Source organism: Triticum dicoccoides, chromosome 6B (assembly GCF_002162155.2).
Source record: "Triticum dicoccoides isolate Atlit2015 ecotype Zavitan chromosome 6B, WEW_v2.0, whole genome shotgun sequence".
Classification (NCBI taxonomy): Eukaryota; Viridiplantae; Streptophyta; class Magnoliopsida; order Poales; family Poaceae; genus Triticum; species Triticum dicoccoides.
In genome coordinates this window covers 723,801,214-723,824,974 of record NC_041391.1, presented here as the reverse complement: position 1 = coordinate 723,824,974, position 23,761 = coordinate 723,801,214, and the positions used below count along the sequence as shown (strand labels likewise).

General features: G+C 42.3%; 1 protein-coding gene across 1 annotated transcript; it reads right to left on the bottom strand.

The window, feature by feature from the left end:
* Window positions 1-1,995: 1,995 nt before the first annotated feature.
* Window positions 1,996-3,767, bottom strand: LOC119325886 (BTB/POZ and MATH domain-containing protein 1-like). The gene is made up of 2 exons (XM_037599605.1): window positions 3,647-3,767; window positions 1,996-3,567 (listed from the first exon to the last, which is right to left on the bottom strand). The coding sequence occupies exon 2, from the start codon at window positions 3,558-3,560 to the stop codon at window positions 2,370-2,372; it is 1,191 nt and encodes a 396-aa protein (XP_037455502.1). The 5' UTR covers window positions 3,561-3,567; window positions 3,647-3,767; the 3' UTR covers window positions 1,996-2,369.
* Window positions 3,768-23,761: the final 19,994 nt, after the last annotated feature.

Sequence of the window (23,761 nt, the reverse complement as noted above, 5' to 3'; positions counted from 1 at the left end):
GTATATATATATATATATATATATATATATATATATATATATATATATATATATGTGTGTGTGTGTGTGTGTGTGTGTGTGTGTGTGTGTGTGTGTGTGTGTGTGAGATAATAATATGAAGGTATGTTTATGCCAAATCTAATTAATGAATAATGATACAAAAATTCTTCCAGAAGATACTAGTTGTAGCTGGTTTAGTACAAAGTTGCACAATTTTGTACTAAAGCAACGACGATTAATATGGCTTGGAGGGAGTACATAAAATTAGAGAACTTTTTTGTCAATCATCGCCCCGAATGTCAATGCACGAATCTGATCAAAAACACCATTTTGGCCTCCTATATGATTTCCATGTTTCATGAAACGCATCACAATCATGTCATGAAAGAGTGCGAAGTTTTGGTGGACGGGTACATTGGTAGACTCTATTTCAAATGATTCAAAACAAAAAAAAAGATATTTCCAAGTTAAAAAAATAAAAAAATTATGTTAAGACTTATACATATTCGCGACGGATCTGTACAATTTTGTTCAAAAATATTATTGTTTGCAAGCTGTACAAGAAAAAATAAAATCCTGGCCCAACAACAACAACAAAAAAGGGCCCATTTTCATGTATGTATTTTTTTTGTATATGCCACGTATGAAAGTATATTGTTATGAAAATTTTCCTGAACGGGTTATATATGTACTCCCTCCGTTCCTAAATATAAGTTTTTGTAGAGATTTCACTATGGATCACATACGAATGTATATAAATGCCGTCCGTCTGTTTCCGTGTCTCCTGGCCGGGCAGAGTAAGCTGCCTGCCGAAAGAGCTCCCTACACATAGATCTAGGCAGATAGAAGGCCTTGTAATTCAACTTTTTTCGTAGCCAAGAAACCCTAAACTGTTGTCATTTACTTTACTCTCTTTTCTTCTCTTGTCTTCTCTTCACGGCTTTAATTGTAGTAGTATTTGCAACCACTCGAGCTCAAAATGTCATTCACTTTTTTGTTACACTACTAGTTACTTATTTCAGCACTCTGCAGATTATCGTTCTGCTAAATTTAACTAAAGGAATCACACACCAATGATAAGAAAAGCTTTATTTTTTAACAAACTTGTCGCTCAGGAATGTTGGATTATATGGGCACAAAGGTGGAATGCTGGAGTTCCCCAACAGTTGCCTCATGCTTCAACAGGTTTGATTAGTTTATCAGTGAAGCAACAAGACATTTGTTCATCTTGTTAATTTTTCCTACACCAAATTATCCTTCAGCCCCCAACATCAACCGAGGTAATCTGTAGAGTAATATTGACACTGGCTTTCAAACTGGGAGATATCCTCACAAGTGGTAATCTGCAGAGTAATATGGACACTGGCTTTCAACTGGGGCAGAACAAGAATGAACATGGCCGGGTAGCAATTATCAGTCAAAATAAATGGGTGGGTATGTAGCGAAAGACACACAGAAACTGAGATATTATTGTGTACTATATGTCTGTACCTCCATAGTGAGTGTTCCAGAACATGCAAGCAGATAGGGTAAGGTGATGAATCATATCCTCTGCTTTCTGTAAAGAGGCTAACATTAATGTTTAAAAATCTGGAATTAATTAATACCCAGGCTAGGTTTTGACTCGCATTTGTTCATATACTGGAATTAATCAATAATACACAGCAAGGAAATATGTGTTCATAAACCTGGTACAGGGCGCAGCTACAACAACACTGAAATTTGCAGAATCTTCAAGCTCTAACCTTCCTCTGCGATGGAGGGCGCCCGGCCCAGGAGAACAGCAGGCTCCTAGGTACTGGACCAAGAGTTCACACTATCACTGTCATGGTAACCACAATTCTTGGTCAGCTGTTTTGTTATCCAGGTTCGTTCCCTTAATTCCAGGAAGGATCATAAGATGACTTTCTAGAAACATCAACATTCTTCTTCTTTAGAGTAGCTAGCTAGAATAAGGTTTTGTTTTCATAATAGGGAAGGCACAAAAGAAACATCTTGTGTTCGACACACCTAATAAACAGAGAAATAATATATGAGGATACAACAATTAGATAGGGGAACTTCCATACTGCTGCAATGCCAGATCAATTTGCGCTTACACCTAAAAGAATTTACAGACCAACCACTCCATCAACAGACAGTTTGCCCAGCAAATACGCAAATTATACAGTACTCCCTCTGTAAATTAATATAAGAGTGTTTAGATCACTAAAATAGTGATCTAAACGCTCTTACATTAGTTTACGGAGGGAGTAGATGACAAGACAAAAGCAAGACACGCAGACTACAATCTCTCTAGAGGATCCCACATATGCATAAGGCCGTCACTTGAGATCTAACCAAGTTGTACTTACTGCATACAGAAAGTGTTAGTTCCGGTGGTTGGAAGCAAGCTTGGCAATGAGCTCCTTTAAAACCGAGGGATAGGTGTCAAAGACATGATCCCAGCCATTAGATGACATTAATGTTTGCAGGCATGAGGGGGACTGGACTTGGATAAACTTGAAGCACGCCTCTTTCAATCCATGGCAGTGGTGCTGCTCGGCTAGAGCAAGAGTGGACATGACCGAGCTCACACATATGTGCTCAGACAACTCACTTTCACAGATGCACTTGAGGCGTTGGACATCATATCTGTCAGCCGCTACCAACAAGTTTTGCAGCCATTGCAGCCACATGCGTGCCTCTGATAATGTGGTCTCCTTTTCTTGTCCTTGCTCCGTAATTTGTGACGTTTCGTCCTCCTCCATGCTATCATCATGCTCCATAGCAGGGAACGTGTCCGTGTAGATGAAGTTAAGCAAGGCCCTGAACACGCTTGCGTCCATGTCTTTGATCCGTATGACAGCGGCCTTAGTGGTGCCCTCCTTCATGGGGCCAAAGAGTTGTGACATGAAGACCCTGGATCGGGCTGCGAGCACACACCGGTGTGCAGCCATCGTCTCGCCGCCGACCTCAAATCTCACATCAGCGCCCACCTCGGTTTGAAGGAGATGTTCAAAGTGCTGGCACATGTGAGGCAGGAGCGCCTTGGTGGCATCGTCGTCCTTGGGGTTGCAGGAGGAGGAGACCATGATGTCGCAGCGGATGGTGAAAGAATCGTCCTTTAGATGCAGTGATGATTGTTCAAGGGCTTGTCTTGTCATGAACTTGCGTCTGGCCCGAGAAAACCCATTGAAGCTGTATGTTTCAGCTTGAGCAATGTAGACTGGATTCTGCATCTCAACCTGGTCTATGAAACTGAAAACGACCTTGGCTTCCACCACATGCTGCTGCTTCTTGTTGGCATCGTCTTGGAGACAGGAAAGCTCGAGAGAAATGAAGTCGGCACAGTCCGAGTCTTCACCGTTGGGGTAGTAGTTGATGATCCAACAATGGCCTCCCACCATGAAAGGACGGGAGCTGATGCTGTCGCCGGTGGGCGCCTCTTGCTTGGTGCGCGGGTAGTCGTGGACCACCAGCAGGTGGTACCCGCAGACCGCGCTGGTGCCGACGGTCGACGCGGTGGCGGGGCACAGCTCGCCGTCGGCCAGGACAGATACGCCGGCGAACGACGACATGACCTACCTGCGAATCTACCTGCTCAGTCGCCATTGACGCTCCAAGATTTCAGAGTTGGGATGGATGGATGAGCTGAGGGCCAAACCTGGGCTTGCACCGGCGCTTGGCTTCTCCCTGGAAGCTGGAAACTACGAGGGGTTGCGCCGTCGTCGATCCTCCCGGAGATTTGCGGCGGCGGCGTCTCGTCTGTGCGTGCCTAGAGCAGCTATTAGGGTTACCATGTTTTGGGCTTTGAGGCCCTCATTGTACACGGGCTGCAAAATTGTTTGTTTTTGGGCCAAGCCTGGTATCAATTTTTTAGTTGAGCCTGATATTTACGACAGTAAAATTGAACCACTGTTCAGGGATGCAGATTGGTGAACATGGTTCCACGCACGCCTCTTACGAATAGTAGAGTTCAAAAAAGAAAAATTAAAAAATCTGAACATTTTTATAACACATGTAGTCAACCGGTATACCGGCGTATGGAGTTTCATGAAAAAATGTCATCCATCAAAATCTAGGCAAAATTGAAGCTATACTAAAAAACTATTTGATGAATAGTATGGTCTCAATTGTATTTTCTTCACTAAGGATATCATGTGTCAATACTTTACGAAACTTTATACATGAGTATAATGGTGGGTCAAGTTTGATATCCCAAGATTTCAGATTTTTTTTAACAAATTTATAATGTTTTTTTTGAATTTACTGTTCATGTGGGTGCGCATGGAACCAAGTTCACCTTTGTATTTTCGCACTTTCGAGGCCTTTAACATCTTCAATATTTTTTACCATTCAATTTTGTGTGTTGAATGTTCCTGGTCATTAGATATTCCTTCAGTGCGATTTTTTTTTCGTGCAATGGGCTGGCTGTCCTAAGGGTAGCTACGATGACAAAAAATACGTCCCAAGACCAATAATTTAATATATATTTTTTAAATACAACGAGCGAATATTCATGGTAGCAGTCCATATCCTAAACAAAAGAGTACAATGAAGACCTATGATTATGACAGGCAGAGGAACCGGCAATTTAAGCCTGTCAAGGCGCTGCTGCCGCATCAAGGTGGGACTAAACCCAAGTCGCGTCGCTCCGTCCCGCCCTGAGGCAAGTGGGCGTTACTGGGCCGGTCCACGCGTGGCGTCGCGCTGTGGGTGCGTTTTTTCATGGGTAATTGTTAACGTAGATCACGTCATCGCCGTGCGCATATCTCCGTCAGAAACAACAACTTCGCAAATCACCCTAAGAGTGCCATACGAAAAAACAAAAGCAACAAGTACTTAAAACTGTTATTTTAAGTTTTTAACATAACTAATAAAATGCAAAGTGATACAATTAAGAATAGTAAATGCTTTTGAAATACATTTAATAAATATTTGAAGAAACAATAATTTATAATCATAATTTAAAAGTCTGAGCATTTTTTGAGAAAGAAAAAGAAAGAAACAAAAAGTATAAAAAAAGAAAAAGAAATAGTGGGGAAAAGACCGATTCACTACAGTAAACCGGTCGATGAGGGATAGTTCCAGTAGTCCGAGTTTACTAGTTATTCTCTCTTGTTTTTGCTGATTTTTTCTGTTCCCTTTGTATTAGAGTTTACGGATTTTAAAAACTCTGAAATCAAAACAGTTTGATGGGTTTAGAATATGGTTTATGAATTTGACAATTTTTTTGGATGTGAAAATAGTTCGTGGGACACACAAAAAGTTCACGGATTTATAAACTGACAGATTTGAAGAAGGTTCATGAATTTGAAAAAATATTAGATATTTGAAAAAAGTTTGCCAATCTACAAGAAGTTCACAAATTTTTAAAAGTTATGCGAATTTGAAAAAGATCACAAAATTTTAAAATAATTCACGAATTCCACAAAAATTTAAAACTTTGAAAAGTTCATTAAATTTGAAAAAGATCATGAAAATTTAAAAGGTTCTTGGATTTTTTTAAAAAATCATGGATTTAAAAAAAGTTCATCGATTTAAAAAAAAGTTCACTGATTTGAAAAAAAATCATTAATTTGGAAAAAGATCACAGGTTTTGGAAACAGTTTGTAAAAATTGAGACAAGTTCGTGGATTTGGAAATCGTTCATGTATTTGAAAGAAAACACGGATTTGAAAAAAAGTTCACAAGTTTAAGAAATTAGGCACGGACTATATCACCAATTACTATAAGCAGTTGTTTGGGCCACCTAAGGATAACTTCGTATCCTTGGATGAGTCGAGGGTTGAGGATGTGCCTCAATTCGCAGCGGATGAGAATGATATTTTGACGGCCCCATTTTCGGAGAAAGAGGTGTTTGAAGCAATTTCACAGATGAAGAATAATAAAGCTCCAGGACCGGATGGGTTTCCGGCGGAATTTTTTAGAAAGTGTTAGCACATCATTAAGGGGGACTTGCTCCCGATGTTCCAGGATCTTTTCGCGGGACAGTTGCAGTTGTTTCACATGAACTTCGGAACGATTACTTTGCTTCCTAAGAAAACAGAGGCAGTGTGGATCGAGCAATTCAGGCCGATCTGTCTTCTCAATGTCAGCTTCAAAAAATTTACCAAAGTTGGGACTAATAGGCTTACGCAGATTGCGCATTCTGTGGTGCACCCATCTCAAACTGCTTTCATGCCGGACAGGAACATCCTAGAATGGGTTTTGGTCCTACATGAAACGCTCCATGAAATTCATACGAAAAAACTAGATGGGGTGGTTTTCAAAGTGGATTTTGAGAAAGCGTACGATAAGGTAAAATGGCCATTTCTGCAGCAGGCCTTGCGTATGAAAGGATTCGGTCAGTCATGGAGGGACCAAGTAGATTCTTTCACACAAAAAGGGAGTGTTGGAATCAAAGTGAATGATGACATAGGTCATTATTTCCAGATACAGAAGGGTCTGAGACAAGGAGATCCGATGTCACCGATTCTGTTCAACATTGTGGTCGACATGTTGACAATCCTAATAGGAAGGGCTAAGGATGACGGCCAGGTAGGTGGCCTCGTTACGCATTTAGTTGACGGAGGAGTGTCTATCCTACAGTACGTTGATGATACAATTATCTTCATGGAGCATGATTTGGCGAAAGCAAGAAACATGAAGCTTGTGTTGTGCTTGTTCGAACAATTATCGGGGTTAAAGATTAACTTCCATAAAAGTGAATTGTTCTGCTTTGGAAGAGATAAAGAAGAACAAGATGAAGGAAATATGCCCTAGAGGCAATAATAAAGTTATTATTTATTTCCTTATATCATGATAAATGTTTATTATTCATGCTAGAATTGTATTAACCGGAAACATAATACATGTGTGAATACATAGACAAACATAGTGTCACTAGTATGCCTCTACTTGACTAGCTCATTTATCAAAGATGGTTATGTTTCCTAACCACGGACAAAAGAGTTGTCATTTGATTAACGGGATCACATCATTAGGAGAATGATGTGATTGACTTGACCCATTCCGTTAGCTTAGCACTTGATCATTTAGTATGTTGCTATTGCTTTCTTCATGACTTATACATGTTCCTGTAACTATGAGATTATGCAACTCCCGTTTACCGGAGGAACACTTTGGGTGCTACCAAACGTCACAACGTAACTGGGTGATTATAAAGGAGTACTACAGGTGTCTCCAAAGGTACATGTTGGGTTGGCGTATTTCGAGATTAGGTTTTGTCACTCCGATTGTCGGAGAGGTATCTCTGGGCCCTCTCGGTAATGCACATCACTGTAAGCCTTGCAAGCAATGTAGCTAATGAGTTAGTTATGGAATGATGCATTACGTAACGAGTAAAGAGACTTGCCGGTAACGAGATTGAACTAGGTATTGGATACCAACGATCGAATCTCGGGCAAGTAACATACTGATGACAAAGGGAACAAAGTATGTTGTTATGCGGTTTGACCGATAAAGATCTTCGTAGAATATGTAGGAGCCAATATGGGCATCCAGGTTCCGCTATTGGTTATTGACCAAGAATAGTTCTAGGTCTACATAGTACTCGAACCCGTAGGGTCCGCACGCTTAAGGTTTCGATGACAGTTATATTATGAGTTTATGAGTTTTGATGTACCGAAGGAGTTCGGAGTCTCGGATGAGATCGGGGACATGACGAGGAGTCTCGAAATGGTCGAGACGTAAAGATCGATATATTGGACGACTATATTCGGAGTTCGGAAAGGTTCCGAGTGATTCGGGTATTTTTCGGAGTACCGGAGAGTTATGGGAATTCGTCGGGGAGTATATGGGCCTTGTTGGGCCATACGGGAAAGAGAGAGGGGCTGCCTAGGGCAGGCCGCGCGCCCCCCCAAGGCCTAGTCCGAATTGGACTAGGGGGAGGGGCCGCACCCCCTCCTTCCTTCCCTTCTCTCTTCCCCTTCCTTCTCTCCTACTCCTACTAGGAAAGGAGGAGTCCTACTCCCGTTGGGAGTAGGACTCCCCCCTTGGGCGCGCCTCCTCCTCCTTGGCCGGCCCTCCCCTTGCTCCTTTATATACGGGGGCAGGGGGGCATCCCATGGAACACAAGTTGATCTACAGATCGTTCATTAGCCGTGTGCGGTGCCCCCCTCCACCATATTCCACCTCGGTCATATCGTCGTGGAGTTTAGGCGAAGCCCTTGCGCCGGTAGAACATCATCATCGTCACCACGCCGTCGTGCTGACGGAACTCATCCCCGAAGCTTTGCTGGATCAGAGCCCGGGGATCGTCATCGAGCTGAACGTGTGCTGAACTCGGAGGTGCCGTACGTTCGGTGCTTGGATCGGTCGGATCTTGAAGACGTACGACTACATCAACCGCGTTGTCATAACGCTTCCGCTTACGGTCTACGAGGGTACGTGGACAACACTCTTCCCTTCTCGTTGCTATGCCATCACCATGATCTTGCGTGTGCGTAGGATTTTTTTTTTTTGAAATTACTACGTTCCCCAACAGTGGCATCCGAGCCTAGGTTTTATGCGTTGATGTTATATGCACGAGTAGAACACAAGTGAGTTGTGGGCGATACAAGTCATACTGCTTACCAACATGTCATACTTTGGTTCGGCGGTATTGTGAGATGAAGCGGCCCGGACCGACATTACGCGTACGCTTACGCGAGACTGGCTTCACCGTTACGAGCACTTGTGCTTAAAGGTGGCTGGCGGGTGTCTGTCTCTCTCACTTTAGCTGAATCGAGTGTGGCTACGCCCGGTCCTTGCGAAGGTTAAAACAGCACCAACTTGACGAACCATCGTTGTGGTTTTTATGCGTAGGTAAGAACGGTTCTTGCTAAAGCCCGTTGCAGCCACGTAAAATTTGCAACAACAAAGTAGAGGACGTCTAACTTGTTTTTGCAGGGCATGTTGTGATGTGATATGGTCAAGATGTGATGCTATATTTTGTTGTATGAGATGATCATGTTTTGTAACCGAAGTTATCGGCAACTGGCAGGAGCCATATGGTTGTTGCTTTATTGTATGAAATGCAAACGCCCTGTAATTGCTTTACTTTATCACTAAGCGGTAGCGATAGTCATAGAAGCAATAGATGGCGTAAGGACAATGATGCTACGATGGAGATCAAGGTGTCGCGCCGGTGACGATGGTGATCACGATGGTGCTTCGAAGATGGAGATCACAAGCACAAGATGATGATGGCCATATCATATCACTTATATTGATTGCATGTGATGTTTTAAGATGATCTCTCACTTAATAATCAAGAAGTGTTCTCCCTGAGTATGCACCGTTGCGAAAGTTCTTCGTGCTGAGACACCACGTGATGATCGGGTGTGATAGGCTCTACGTTCAAATACAACGGGTGCAAAACAGTTGCACACGCGGAATACTCAGGTCATACTTGACGAGCCTAGCATATACAGATATGGCCTCGGAACACGGAGACCGATAGGTCGAGCGTGAATCATATAGTAGATATGATCAACATAGTGATGTTCACCATTGAAACTACTCCATCTCACGTGATGATCGGACATGGTTTAGTTGATTTGGATCACTTGATCACTTAGATGACTAGAGAGATGTCTATCTAAGTGGGAGTTCTTAAGTAATATGATTAATTGAACTTAAATTTATCATGAACTTAGTCCTGGTAGTATTTTGCAAATTATGTTGTATATCAATTGCTTGCGTTGTTCCTTTCATATGTTTATTTTGATATGTTCCTAGAGAAAATTGTGTTGAAAGATGTTAGTAGCAATGATGCGGATTGGATCCGTGATCTGAGGTTTATCCTCATTGTTGCATAGAAGAATTATGTCCTTAATGCACCGCTAGGTGACAGACCAATTGCAGGAGCAGATGCAGACGTTATGAACGTTTGGCTAGCTCAATATGATGACTACTTGATAGTTTAGTGCACCATGCTTAACGGCTTAGAATCGGGACTTCAAAGACATTTTGAATGTCATGGACCATATGAGATGTTCCAGGAGTTGAAGTTAATATTTCAAGTAAATACCCGAGTTGAGAGATATGAAGTCTCCAGCAAGTTCTATAGCTAAAAGATGGAGGAGAATCGCTCAGCTAGTGAGCATGTGCTCAGATTGTCTGGGTACTTCAATCGCTTGAATCAAGTGGGAGTTAATCTTCCAGATAAGATAGTGATTGACAGAATTCTCTAGTCACCATCACCAAGTTAGTAGAACTTTGTGACGAACTATAGTATGCAAGGGATGACGAAAGCAATTCCCGAGCTCTTTGTGATGTTGAAATCGACGAAGGTAGAAATCAAGAAAGAGCATCAAGTGTTGATGGTTGACAAGATCACTAGTTTCAGGAAAAAGGGCAAAGGGAAAGAAAGGGGAACTTCAAGTAGAATGGCAAGCAAGTTGTCACTCCCGCGAAGAAGCCCAAAGCTGGACCAAAGCCTGAAATTGAGTGATTATACTGCAAAGGAAAAGGCCACTAGAAGCGGAAATGCCTTGAATATTTGGTGGATAAGAAGGATGGCAAAGTGAACAAGGGTATATTTGATATACATGTTATTGATGTGTACTTTACTAGTGCTTATAGTAGCCCCTGAGTATTTGATACTTGTTCGATTGCTAAGATTAGTAACTCAAAACAGGAGTTACAGAATAAACAGAAACTAGTTGAGGGTGAAGTGACGATGTGTGTTGGAAGTGGTTCCAAGATTGATATGATCATCATCGCACACTCCCTATACTTTCGGGATTAGTGTTGAACCTAAATAAATGTTATTTGGCGTTTGCGTTAAGCATGAATATGATTTGATCATGTTTATTGCAATACGGTTATTCATTTAAAATCAGAGAATAATTGTTGTTCTGTTTAAATGAATAAAACCTTTGATGGTCATACACCCAATGAAAATAGTTTGGTGGATCTCGATACACATATTCATAATATTGATGCCAAAAGATGCAAAGTTAATAATGATAGTGCAACTTATTTGTGGCACTGCCGTTTGGGTCATATCGGTGTAAAGCGCATGAAGAAATTCCATAAAGATGGATTTTCGGAATCACTTGGTTATGAATCATTTGATGCTTGCGAACCGTGCCTTTTGGGCAAGATGACTAAAACTCCGTTCTCCGGAACAATGGAACGAGCTACTGACTTATTGGAAATAATACATACCGATGTATGCGATCTGATGAGTGTTAAGGCTCGTGGCAAGTATCGTTATTTTCTAACCTTCACAAATGATTTGAGCAGATATGGGTATATCTACTTGATGAAACATAAGTCTGAAATAGTTGAAAAGTTCAAAGAATTTCAGAGTGAAGTGGAAAAATCATCGTAACAAGAAAAATAAAGTTTCTACGATCTGATCGTGGAGACGAATATTTGAGTTATGAGTTTGGTCTTCATTTGAAACAATGTGAAATAGTTTCGCAACTCACGCCATCTGGAACACCACAATGTAATGGTGTGTTCGGACGTCATAATCATACTTTACTAGATATGGTGCGATCTATGATGTCTCTTATCGGTTTACCACTATTGTTTTTGATGCTATGCATTAGAGACAGTTGCATTCACATTTAATAGGGCACCATCTAAATCCGTTGAGATGACACCATATGAACTATGGTTTAGCAGTAAACCTAAGCTGTCGTTTCTTAAAGTTTGGAGTTGCGATGCTTATATGAAAAAAGGTTTTCAACTTGATAAGCTCGAACCCAAATCGGAGAAGTGCGTCTTCATAGAATACACCTTCTATCATAGATCCGAAGGCAAGTTATTCGTTGCTAATATGGATCCTTTCTAGGGAAGAAGTTTCTCTCGAAAGAAGTGAGTGGGAGGAAAGTAGAACTTGATGAGGTAATTGTACCTTCTCCCTTATTGGAAAGTAGTTCATCACAGAAATCAGTTCCAGTGATTCCTACACCAATTAGTGAGGAAGTTAATGATGATGATCATGAAACTTCAGATCAAGTTGCTACCAAACCTCGTAGGTCTTCCAGAGTAAGATCCGCACCAGAGTGGTACGGTAATCATGTTCTGGAAGTCATGTTACTAGACCATGATGAACCTACGAAATATGAGGAAGCGATGATGAGCCCAGATTCCACGAAATGGCTTGAGGCCATAAAATCTGAGATATGATCCATGTATGAGAACAAAGTATGGACTTTGATTGACTTGCTCGATGATCAGCAAGCCATGTTAAATAAATGGATCTTCAAGAGGAAGACGGACACTGATAGTAGTGTTACTATCTACTAAGCTCGACTTGTTGCAAAAGGTTTTTGACAAGTTCAAGGTGTTGAATACGATGAGATTTTCTCACTCGTATCGATGCTTAAGTCTGTCTGAATCATGTTAGCAATTGCCACATTTTATGAAATCTGGCAAATGGATGTCAAAACTGCATTCTTAATGGATTTTTAAACAAGAGTTGTATATGATGCAACCAGAAGGTTTTGCTAATCCTAAAGGTGCTAACAAAATGTGCAAGCTCCAGCGATCCATCAATGGACTGGTGCAAGCATCTCGGAGTTGGAATATACTCTTTGATGAGTTGATCAAAGCATATGGTTTTATACAGACTTTTGGAAAGGCCTGTATTTACAAGAAAGTGAGTGGGAGCACTACAACATTTCTGATAAGTATATGTGAATGACATATTGTTGATCGGAAATAATGTAGAATTATTCTGCAAAGCATAAAGGAGTGTTTGAAAGGAGTTTTTCAAAGAAAGACCTCAGTGAAGCTGCTTACATATTAAGCATCAAGATCTATTGAGATAGATCAAGACGCTTGATAAGTTTTTCAATAAGTACATACCTTGTCAAGATTTTGAAATAATTCAAAATGGAACAGTCAAAGAAAGAGTTCTTGCCTGTGTTGCAAAGGTGTGAAATTGAGTAAGACTCAAGACCCGACCATGGCAGAAAATAGAAAGAGAATGAAAGTCATTCCCTATGCATCAGTCATAGGTTCTATAAAAGTATGCCATGCTATGGACCAGACCTATTGTATACTCTGCCCTGGTTTGGCAAGGGAGTACAATAGTGATCTAGGAGTAGATCACTGGACATTGGTCAAAATTATCCTTAGTAGAATAAGGATATGTTTCTCGATTATGGAGGTGATAAAAGAGTTCGTCGTAAAGAGTTACATCGATGCAAACTTTTACACTAATCCAAATGACTCTAAGTCTCAATCTGGATACATATTGAAAGTGGGAGCAATTAGCTAGAGTAGCTCCATGCAAAGCATTGTAGACATAGAATATTTGCAAAATACATACGGCTCTGAATATGACAGACCCGTTGACTAAAGTTCTCTCACAAGCAAAACATGATCATACCTTAGTACTCTTTGGGTGTTAATCACATAGCAATGTGAACTAGATTATTGACTCTAGTAAACCCTTTGGGTGTTGATCACATGACGATGTGAACTATGGGTATTAATCACATACAAATGTGAATATTGGTGCTAAATCACATGGCGATGTGAACTAGATTATTGACTCTAGCGCAAGTGGGAGACTGAAGGAAATATGCCCTAGAGGCAATAATAAAGTTATTATTTATTTCCTTATATCATGATAAATGTTTATTATTCATGCTAGAATTGTATTAACCGGAAACATAATACATGTGTGAATACATAGACAAACATAGTGTCACTAGTATGCCTCTACTTAACTAGCTCGTTTATCAAAGATGGTTATGTTTCCTAACCATGGACAAAAGAGTTGTCATTTGATTAACGGTATCACATCATTAGGAGAATGATGTCATTGACTTGACCCATTCCGTTAGCTTAGCACTTGATCGTTTAGTATGTTGCTATTGCTTTCTTCATGACTTATACATGTTCCTGTAACTATGAGATTATGCAACCCCCGTTTACCGGAGGAACACTTTGGGTGCTACCAAACATCACAACGTAACTGGGTGATTATAAAGGAGTACTACAGGTGTCTCCAAAGTTACATGTTGGGTTGGCGTATTTCGAGATTAGGTTTTGTCACTCTGATTGTCGGAGAGGTATCTCTGGGCCCTCTCGGTAATGCACATCACTATAAGCCTTGCAAGCAATGTAGCTAATGAGTTAGTTACGGAATGATGCATTACGTAACGAGTAAAGAGACTTGCCGGTAACGAGATTGAACTAGGTATTGGATACCGACGATCGAATCTCGGGCAAGTAACATACCAATGACAAAGGGAACAAAGTATGTTGTTATGCGGTTTGACCGATAAAGATCTTCGTAGAATATGTTGGAGCCAATATGGGCATCCAGGTTCCGCTATTGGTTATTGACCAAGAATAGTTCTAGGTCTACATAGTTCTCGAACCCGAGGGTCCGCACGCTTAAGGTTTCGATGACAGTTATATTATGAGTTTATGAGTTTTGATGTACCGAAGGAGTTTGGAGTCTTGGATGAGATCGGGGACATGACGAGGAGTCTCAAAATGGTCAAGACATAAAGATCGATATATTGGACGACTATATTCGGAGTTCGGAAAGGTTCCGAGTGATTCGGGTATTTTTTGGAGTACCGGAGAGTTACGGGAATTCGCCGGGGAGTATATGGGCCTTGTTGGGCCATACGGGAAAGAGAGAGGGGCTGCCTAGGGCAGGCCGCGCGCCCCCCAAGGCCTAGTCCGAATTGGACTAGGGGGAGGGGCCGCACCCCCTCCTTCCTTCCCTTCTCTCTTCCCCTTCCTTCTCTCCTACTCCTACTAGGAAAGGAGGAGTCCTACTCCCGTTGGGAGTAGGACTCCCCCCTTGGGCGCGCCTCCTCCTCCTTGGCCGGCCCTCCCCTTGCTCCTTTCTATACGGGGGCAGGGGGGCACCCCATGGAACACAAGTTGATCTATGGATCATTCCTTAGCCGTGTGTGGTGCCCCCCTCCACCATATTCCACCTCGGTCATATCGTCGTGGAGTTTAGGCGAAGCCCTTGCGCCGGTAGAACATCATCATCGTCACCACGCCGTCGTGCTGACGGAACTCATCCCCGAAGCTTTGCTGGATCGGAGCCCGGGGATCGTCATCGAGCTGAACGTGTGCTGAACTCGGAGGTGCCGTACGTTCGGTGCTTGGATCGGTCGGATCGTGAAGACGTATGGCTACATCAACCGCGTTGTCATAACGCTTCCGCTTATGGTCTACGAGGGTACGTGGACAACACTCTTCCCTTCTCGTTGCTATGCCATCACCATGATCTTGCGTGTGCGTAGGATTTTTTTTTTGAAATTACTACGTTCCCCAATAGTGGCATCCGAGCCTAGGTTTTATGCGTTGATGTTATATGCACGAGTAGAACACAAGTGAGTTGTGGGCGATACAAGTCATACTGCTTACCAGCATGTCATACTTTGGTTCGGCGGTATTGTGAGATGAAGCGGCCCGGACCGACATTACGCGTACGCTTACGCGAGACTGGCTTCACCGTTACGAGCACTTGTGCTTAAAGGTGGCTGGCGGGTGTCTGTCTCTCTCACTTTAGCTGAATCGAGTGTGGCTACGCCCGGTCCTTGCGAAGGTTAAAACAGCACCAACTTGACGAACTATCGTTGTGGTTTTTATGCGTAGGTAAGAACGGTTCTTGCTAAAGCCCATAGCAGCCACGTAAAATTTGCAACAACAAAGTAGAGGACGTCTAACTTGTTTTTGCAGGGCATGTTGTGATGTGATATGGTCAAGACGTGATGCTATATTTTGTTGTATGAGATGATCATGTTTTGCAACCGAAGTTATCGGCAACTGGTAGGAGCCATATGGTTGTCGCTTTATTGTATGAAATGCAAACGCCCTGTAATTGCTTTACTTTATCACTAAGCGGTAGCGATAGTCACAGAAGCAATAGATGGCGTAACGACAACGATGCTACGATGGAGATCAAGGTGTCGCGCCGGTGACGATGGTGATCATGATGGTGCTTCGAAGATGGAGATCACAAGCACAAGATGATGATGGCCATATCATATCACTTATATTGATTGCATGTGATGTTTATCCTTTATGCATCTTATCTTGCTTTGTTTGACGGTAGCATTTTAAGATGATCTCTCACTTAATAATCAAGAAGTGTTCTCCCTGAGTATGCACCATTGCGAAAGTTCTTCGTGCTGAGACACCACGTGATGATCGGGTGTGATAGGCTCTACGTTCAAATACAACGGGTGCAAAACAGTTGCACACACGGAATACTCAGGTCATACTTGACGAGCCTAGCATATACAGATATGGCCTCGGAACACGGAGACCGAAAGGTCGAGCGTGAATCATATAGTAGATATGATCAACATAGTGATGTTCACCATTGAAACTACTCCATCTCACGTGATGATCGGACATGGTTTAGTTGATTTGGATCACGTGATCACTTAGATGACTAGAGAGATGTCTATCTAAGTGGGAGTTCTTAAGTAATATGATTAATTGAACTTAAATTTATCATGAACTTAGTCCTGGTAGTATTTTGCAAATTATGGTGTAGATCAATTGCTTGCGTTGTTCCTTTGATATGTTTATTTTGATATGTTCCTAGAGAAAATTGTGTTGAAAGATGTTAGTAGCAATGATGAGGATTGGATCCGTGATCTGAGGTTTATCCTCATTGTTGCATAGAAGAATTATGTCCTTAATGCACCGCTAGGTGACAGACCAATTGCAGGAGCAGATGCAGACGTTATGAACGTTTGGCTAGCTCAATATGATGACTACTTGATAGTTTAGTGCACCATGCTTAACGGCTTAGAATCGGGACTTCAAAGACGTTTTGAATGTCATGGACCATATAAGATGTTCCAGGAGTTGAAGTTAATATTTCAAGTAAATACCCGAGTTGAGAGATATGAAGTCTCCAGCAAGTTCTATAGCTAAAAGATGGAGGAGAATCGCTCAACTAGTGAGCATGTGCTCAGATTGTCTGGGTACTTCAATCGCTTGAATCAAGTGGGAGTTAATCTTCCAGATAATATAGTGATTGACAGAATTCTCTAGTCACCATTACCAAGTTAGTAGAACTTTGTGATGAACTATAGTATGCAAGGGATGACGAAAGCAATTCCCGAGCTCTTTGTGATGTTGAAATCGACGAAGGTAGAAATCAAGAAAGAGCATCAAGTGTTGATGGTTGACAAGATCACTAGTTTCAGGAAAAAGGGCAAAGGAAAAGAAAGGGGAACTTCAAGTAGAATGGCAAGCAAGTTGTCACTCCCGCGAAGAAGCCCAAAGCTGGACCAAAGCCTGAAATTGAGTGATTATACTGCAAAGGAAAAGGCCACTAGAAGCGGAAATGCCTTGAATATTTGGTGGATAAGAAGGATGGCAAAGTGAACAAGGGTATATTTGATATACATGTTATTGATGTGTACTTTACTAGTGTTTATAGTAGCCCCTGAGTATTTGATACTTGTTCGGTTGCTAAGATTAGTAACTCAAAACAGGAGTTACAAAATAAACAGAAACTAGTTGAGGGTGAAGTGACGATGTGTGTTGGAAGTGGTTCCAAGATTGATATGATCATCATTGCACACTCCCTATACTTTCGGGATTAGTGTTGAACCTAAATAAATGTTATTTGGCGTTTGCGTTGAGCATGAATATGATTTGATCATGTTTATTGCAATATGGTTATTCATTTAAAATCAGAGAATAATTGTTGTTCTGTTTAAATGAATAAAACCTTTGATGGTCATACACCCAATGAAAATAGTTTGTTGGATCTCGATCGTAGTGATACACATATTCATAATATTGATGCCAAAAGATGCAAAGTTAATAATGATAGTGCAACTTATTTGTGGCACTGCCGTTTGGGTCATATCGGTGTAAAGCGCATGAAGAAATTCCATAAATATGGATTTTTGGAATCACTTGGTTATGAATCATTTGATGCTTGCGAACCGTGCCTTTTGGGCAAGATGACTAAAACTCCGTTCTCCGGAACAATGGAACGAGCTACTGACTTATTGGAAATAATACATACCGATGTATGCGATCTGATGAGTGTTAAGGCTCGTGGCAAGTATCGTTATTTTCTAACCTTCACAAATGATTTGAGCGGATATGGGTATATCTACTTGATGAAACATAAGTCTGAAATAGTTGAAAAGTTCAAAGAATTTCAGAGTGAAGTGGAAAAATCATCGTAACAAGAAAAATAAAGTTTCTACGATCTGATCATGGAGACGAATATTTGAGTTATGAGTTTGGTCTTCATTTGAAACAATGTGAAATAGTTTCGCAACTCACGCCATCTGGAACACCACAATGTAATGGTGTGTCCAGACGTCGTAATCGTACTTTACTAGATATGGTGCGATCTATGATGTCTCTTATCGGTTTACCACTATCGTTTTTGAGGCTATGCATTAGAAACAGCTGCATTCACGTTTAATAGGGCACCATCTAAATCCGTTGAGATGACACCATATGAACTATGGTTTAGCAGTAAACCTAAGCTATCGTTTCTTAAAGTTTGGAGTTGCGATGCTTATATGAAAAAAGGTTTTCAACTTGATAAGCTCGAACCCAAATCGGAGAAGTGCGTCTTCATAGAATACACCTTCTATCACAGATCCGAAGGCAAGTTATTCGTTGCTAATATGGATCCTTTCTAGGGAAGAATTTTCTCTCGAAAGAAGTGAGTGGGAGGAAAGTAGAACTTGATGAGGTAATTGTACCTTCTCCCTTATTGGAAAGTAGTTCATCACAGAAATTAGTTCCAGTGATTCCTACACCAATTAGTGAGGAAGTTAATGATGATGATCATGAAACTTCAGATCAAGTTGCTACCAAACCTCGTAGGTCTTCCAGAGTAAGATCCGCACCAGAGTGGTATGGTAATCATGTTCTGGAAGTCATGTTACTAGACCATGATGAACCTACGAAATATGAGGAAGCGATGATGAGCCCAGATTCCACGAAATGGCTTGAGGCCATAAAATCTGAGATATGATCCATGTATGAGAACAAAGTATGGACTTTGATTGACTTGCTCGATGATCAGCAAGCCATGTTAAATAAATGGATCTTCAAGAGGAATACGGACACTGATAGTAGTGTTACTATCTACTAAGCTCGACTTGTTGCAAAAGGTTTTTGACAAGTTCAAGGTGTTGAATACGATGAGATTTTCTCACTCGTATCGATGCTTAAGTCTGTCTGAATCATGTTAGCAATTGCCACATTTTATGAAATCTGGCAAATGGATGTCAAAACTGCATTCTTAATGGATTTTTAAACAAGGGTTGTATATGATGCAACCAGAAGGTTTTGCTAATCCTAAAGGTGCTAACAAAATGTGCAAGCTCCAGCGATCCATCAATGGACTGGTGCAAGCATCTCGGAGTTGGAATATATGCTTTGATGAGTTGATCAAAGCATATGGTTTTATACAGACTTTTGGAAAGGCCTGTATTTACAAGAAAGTGAGTGGGAGCACTACAACATTTCTGATAAGTATATGTGAATGACATATTGTTGATCGGAAAAAATGTAGAATTATTCTGCAAAGCATAAAGGAGTGTTTGAAAGGAGTTTTTCAAAGAAAGACCTCAGTGAAGCTGCTTACATATTAATCATCAAGATCTATTGAGATAGATCAAGACGCTTGATAAGTTTTTCAATAAGTACATAAATTGTCAAGATTTTGAAATAATTCAAAATGGAACAGTCAAAGAAAGAGTTCTTGCCTGTGTTGCAAAGGTGTGAAATTGAGTAAGACTCAAGACCCGACCACGGGAGAAAATAGAAAGAGAATGAAAGTCATTCCCTATGCATCAGTCAGAGGTTCTATAAAAGTATGCCATGCTATGGACCAGACCTATTGTATACTCTGCCCTGGTTTGGCAAGGGAGTAGAATAGTGATCTAGGAGTAGATCACTGGACATTGGTCAAAATTATCCTTAGTAGAATAAGGATATGTTTCTCGATTATGGAGGTGATAAAAGAGTTCATGGTAAAGAGTTACATCGATGCAAACTTTTACACTAATCCAAATGACTCTAAGTCTCAATCTGGATACATATTAAAAGTGGGAGCAATTAGCTAGAGTAGCTCCATGCAAAACATTGTAGACATAGAATATTTGCAAAATACATACGGCTCTGAATATGACAGACCCGTTGACTAAAGTTCTCTCACAAGCAAAACATGATCATACCTTAGTACTCTTTGGGTGTTAATCACATAGCAATGTGAACTAGATTATTGACTCTAGTAAACCCTTTGGGTGTTGATCACATGACGATGTGAACTATGGGTATTAATCACATACAGATGTGAATATTGGTGCTAAATCACATGGCGATGTGAACTAGATTATTGACTCTAGTGCAAGTGGGAGTCTGAACGAAATATGCCCTAGAGGCAATAATAAAGTTATTATTTATTTCCTTATATCATGATAAATGTTTATTATTCATGCTAGAATTGTATTAACCGGAAACATAATACATGTGTGAATACATAGACAAACATAGTGTCACTAGTATGCCTCTACTTAACTAGCTCATTTATCAAAGATGGTTATGTTTCCTAACCATGGACAAAAGAGTTGTCATTTGATTAACGGTATCACATCATTAGGAGAATGATGTGATTGACTTGATCCATTCCGTTAGCTTAGCACTTGATCGTTTAGTATGTTGCTATTGCTTTCTTCATGACTTATACATGTTCCTGTAACTATGAGATTATGCAACTCCCGTTTACCGGAGGAACACTTTGGGTGCTACCAAACGTCACAACGTAACTGGGTGATTATAAAGGAGTACTACAGGTGTCTCCAAAGGTACATGTTGGGTTGGCGTATTTCGAGATTAGGTTTTGTCACTCCGATTGTCGGAGAGGTATCTCTGGGCCCTCTCGGTAATGCACATCACTGTAAGCCTTGCAAGCAATGTAGCTAATGAGTTAGTTATGGAATGATGCATTACGTAACGAGTAAAGAGACTTGCCGGTAACGAGATTGAACTAGGTATTGGATACCAACGATCGAATCTCGGGCAAGTAACATACTGATGACAAAGGGAACAAAGTATGTTGTTATGCGGTTTGACCGATAAAGATCTTCGTAGAATATGTAGGAGCCAATATGGGCATCCAGGTTCCGCTATTGGTTATTGACCAAGAATAGTTCTAGGTCTACATAGTACTCGAACCCGTAGGGTCCGCACGCTTAAGGTTTCGATGACAGTTATATTATGAGTTTATAAGTTTTGATGTACCGAAGGAGTTCGGAGTCCCGGATGAGAACGGGGACATGACGAGGAGTCTCGAAATGGTCGAGACGTAAAGATCGATATATTGGACGACTATATTCGGAGTTCGGAAAGGTTCCGAGTGATTCGGGTATTTTTCGGAGTACCGGAGAGTTACGGGAATTCGCCGGGGAGTATATGGGCCTTGTTGGGCCATACGGGAAAGAGAGAGGGGCTGCCTAGGGCAGGCCGCGCGCCCCCCAAGGCCTAGTCCGAATTGGACTAGGGGGAGGGGCCGCACCCCCTCCTTCCTTCCCTTCTCTCTTCCCCTTCCTTCTCTCCTACTCCTACTAGGAAAGGAGGAGTCCTACTCACGTTGGGAGTAGGACTCCCCCCTTGGGCGCGCCTCCTCCTCCTTGGCCGGCCCTCCCCTTGCTCCTTTATATACGGGGGCAGGGGGGCACCCCATGGAACACAAGTTAATCTACGGATTGTTCCTTAGCCGTGTGCGGTGCCCCCCTCCACCATATTCCACCTCGGTCATATCGTCGCGGAGTTTAGGCGAAGACCTTGCGCCGGTAGAACATCATCATCGTCACCACGCCGTCGTGCTAACGGAACTCATCCCCAAAGCTTTGCTGGATCGGAGCCCGGGGATCGTCATCGAGCTGAACGTGTGCTGAACTTGGAGGTGCCGTACGTTCGGTGCTTGGATCGGTCGGATCATGAAGACGTACGACTACATCAACCGCGTTGTCATAACGCTTCCGCTTACGGTCTACGAGGGTACGTGGACAACACTCTTCCCTTCTCGTTGCTATGCCATCACCATGATCTTGCGTGTGTGTAGGATTTTTTTTTGAAATTACTACGTTCCCCAACACAAGAATCTTACAAGGAATTGTTCGGGTGCGAATTGGGGTCTTTAATTACCATTCACGTATTTGGGTATACCAATCCATCATCGTAAGCTCTCCAACAAAGAGTGGAAGTGCATTGAGGATCGATTTGAAAAAAAACTGAGGTGCTGGAAGGGCAAGCTTATGTCATACGGAGGACGACTAATTCTGATTAATTCGGTTCTCACAAGTATGCCTATTGAGGGAGTCCTGGATTAGGGGGTGTCCGGATAGCTGGACTATAGCCTTTGGCCGAACTCCTGGACTATGAAGTTACAAGATTGAAGACTTCGTCCCGTGTCCGGATGGGACTTTCCTTGGCGTGGAAAGCAACCTTGGCGATACGGATATGTAGATCTCCTCCCATTGTAACCGACTCTGTGTAACCCTAGCCCTCTCCGGTGTCTATATAAACCGGAGGGTTTTAGTCCGTAGGACGAACAACAATCATACCATAGACTAGCTTCTAGGATTTAGCCTCTCTGATCTCGTGGTAGATCTACTCTTGTACTACCCATATCATCAATATTAATCAAACAGGAGCAGGGTTTTACCTCCATCGAGAGGGCCCGAACCTGGGTAAAAACATCGTGTCCCTTGTCTCCTGTTACCATCCGCCTAGACGCACAGTTCGAGACCCCCTACCCGAGATTCGCTGGTTTTGACACTGACACCTATGATCACGGGATGATGTGTTAATTGTTCCACCACGTCCAATACAGCAGCATGGGCTGTAAGGGGGCGCCCTAGTCTTAATGGGCCAGGGGCACCAGCCCCCCCAAGGCCCATGCGCATGGGAGAGGGGAAACCCTAAAGGGGAGGGCCTCCACTTGACTTGGGAGGCACTCCTCCCCCGCTTGGCTGCCGCCCCCAACCCTAGATGGGATCTAGGGGGGCCGCCCCCCTTCTCTCCCCACCTATAAATAGTGGAGGGGTGGGAGGGCAGCCGCACCCCAAGTTCTGGCGCAGCCCTCCCCCTCTCCCAAGTACTCCTCCTCTCCCGCGGTGCTTGGCGAAGCCCTGCAGGATTGCCACGCTCCTCCACCACCACCACGCTGTCGTGCTGCTGCTAGACGGAGTCTTCCCCAACCTCTCCCTCTCTCCTTGCTGGATCAAGGCATGGGAGACATCACCGGGCTGCACGTGTGTTGAACGCGGAGGTGCCGTCCGTTCGGCACTAGGATCTCCGGTGATTTGGATCACGACAAGTACGACTCCTTCAACCCCGTTCTCTTGAACGCTTCCGCTTAGCGATCTACCAGGGTATGTAGATGCACTCCCCTCTCTCTCATTGCTAGTCTCTCCATAGATAGATCTTGGTGACACGTAGGAATTTTTTTTAATTTCTGCTACGTTCCCCAACAACTTTCGCATCAAACAATATGCGAAAACGAACACTCCGCAGCCTTGCGAAGTCTACCAAGTAGCAATAATAAATCCATGGAGTGACACGGCTATTACCTTTAATGCCAGTGACGAACCTAAATTCCGAACAGCCCGAGCACCAGCAGCATTGGTCCTCAGTCCAATAGTGGACGGCTTTTGCCTTACCGAGGTACTCATGGACGGTGGCAGCGGATTGAACCTCATTTATGAGGAAACCCTTCGAAAAATAGAAATAGACTGGAGCCGCATTGAGCGAAGCAGCACAACCTTTCGAGGAATAATACCCAGTCGGGAAG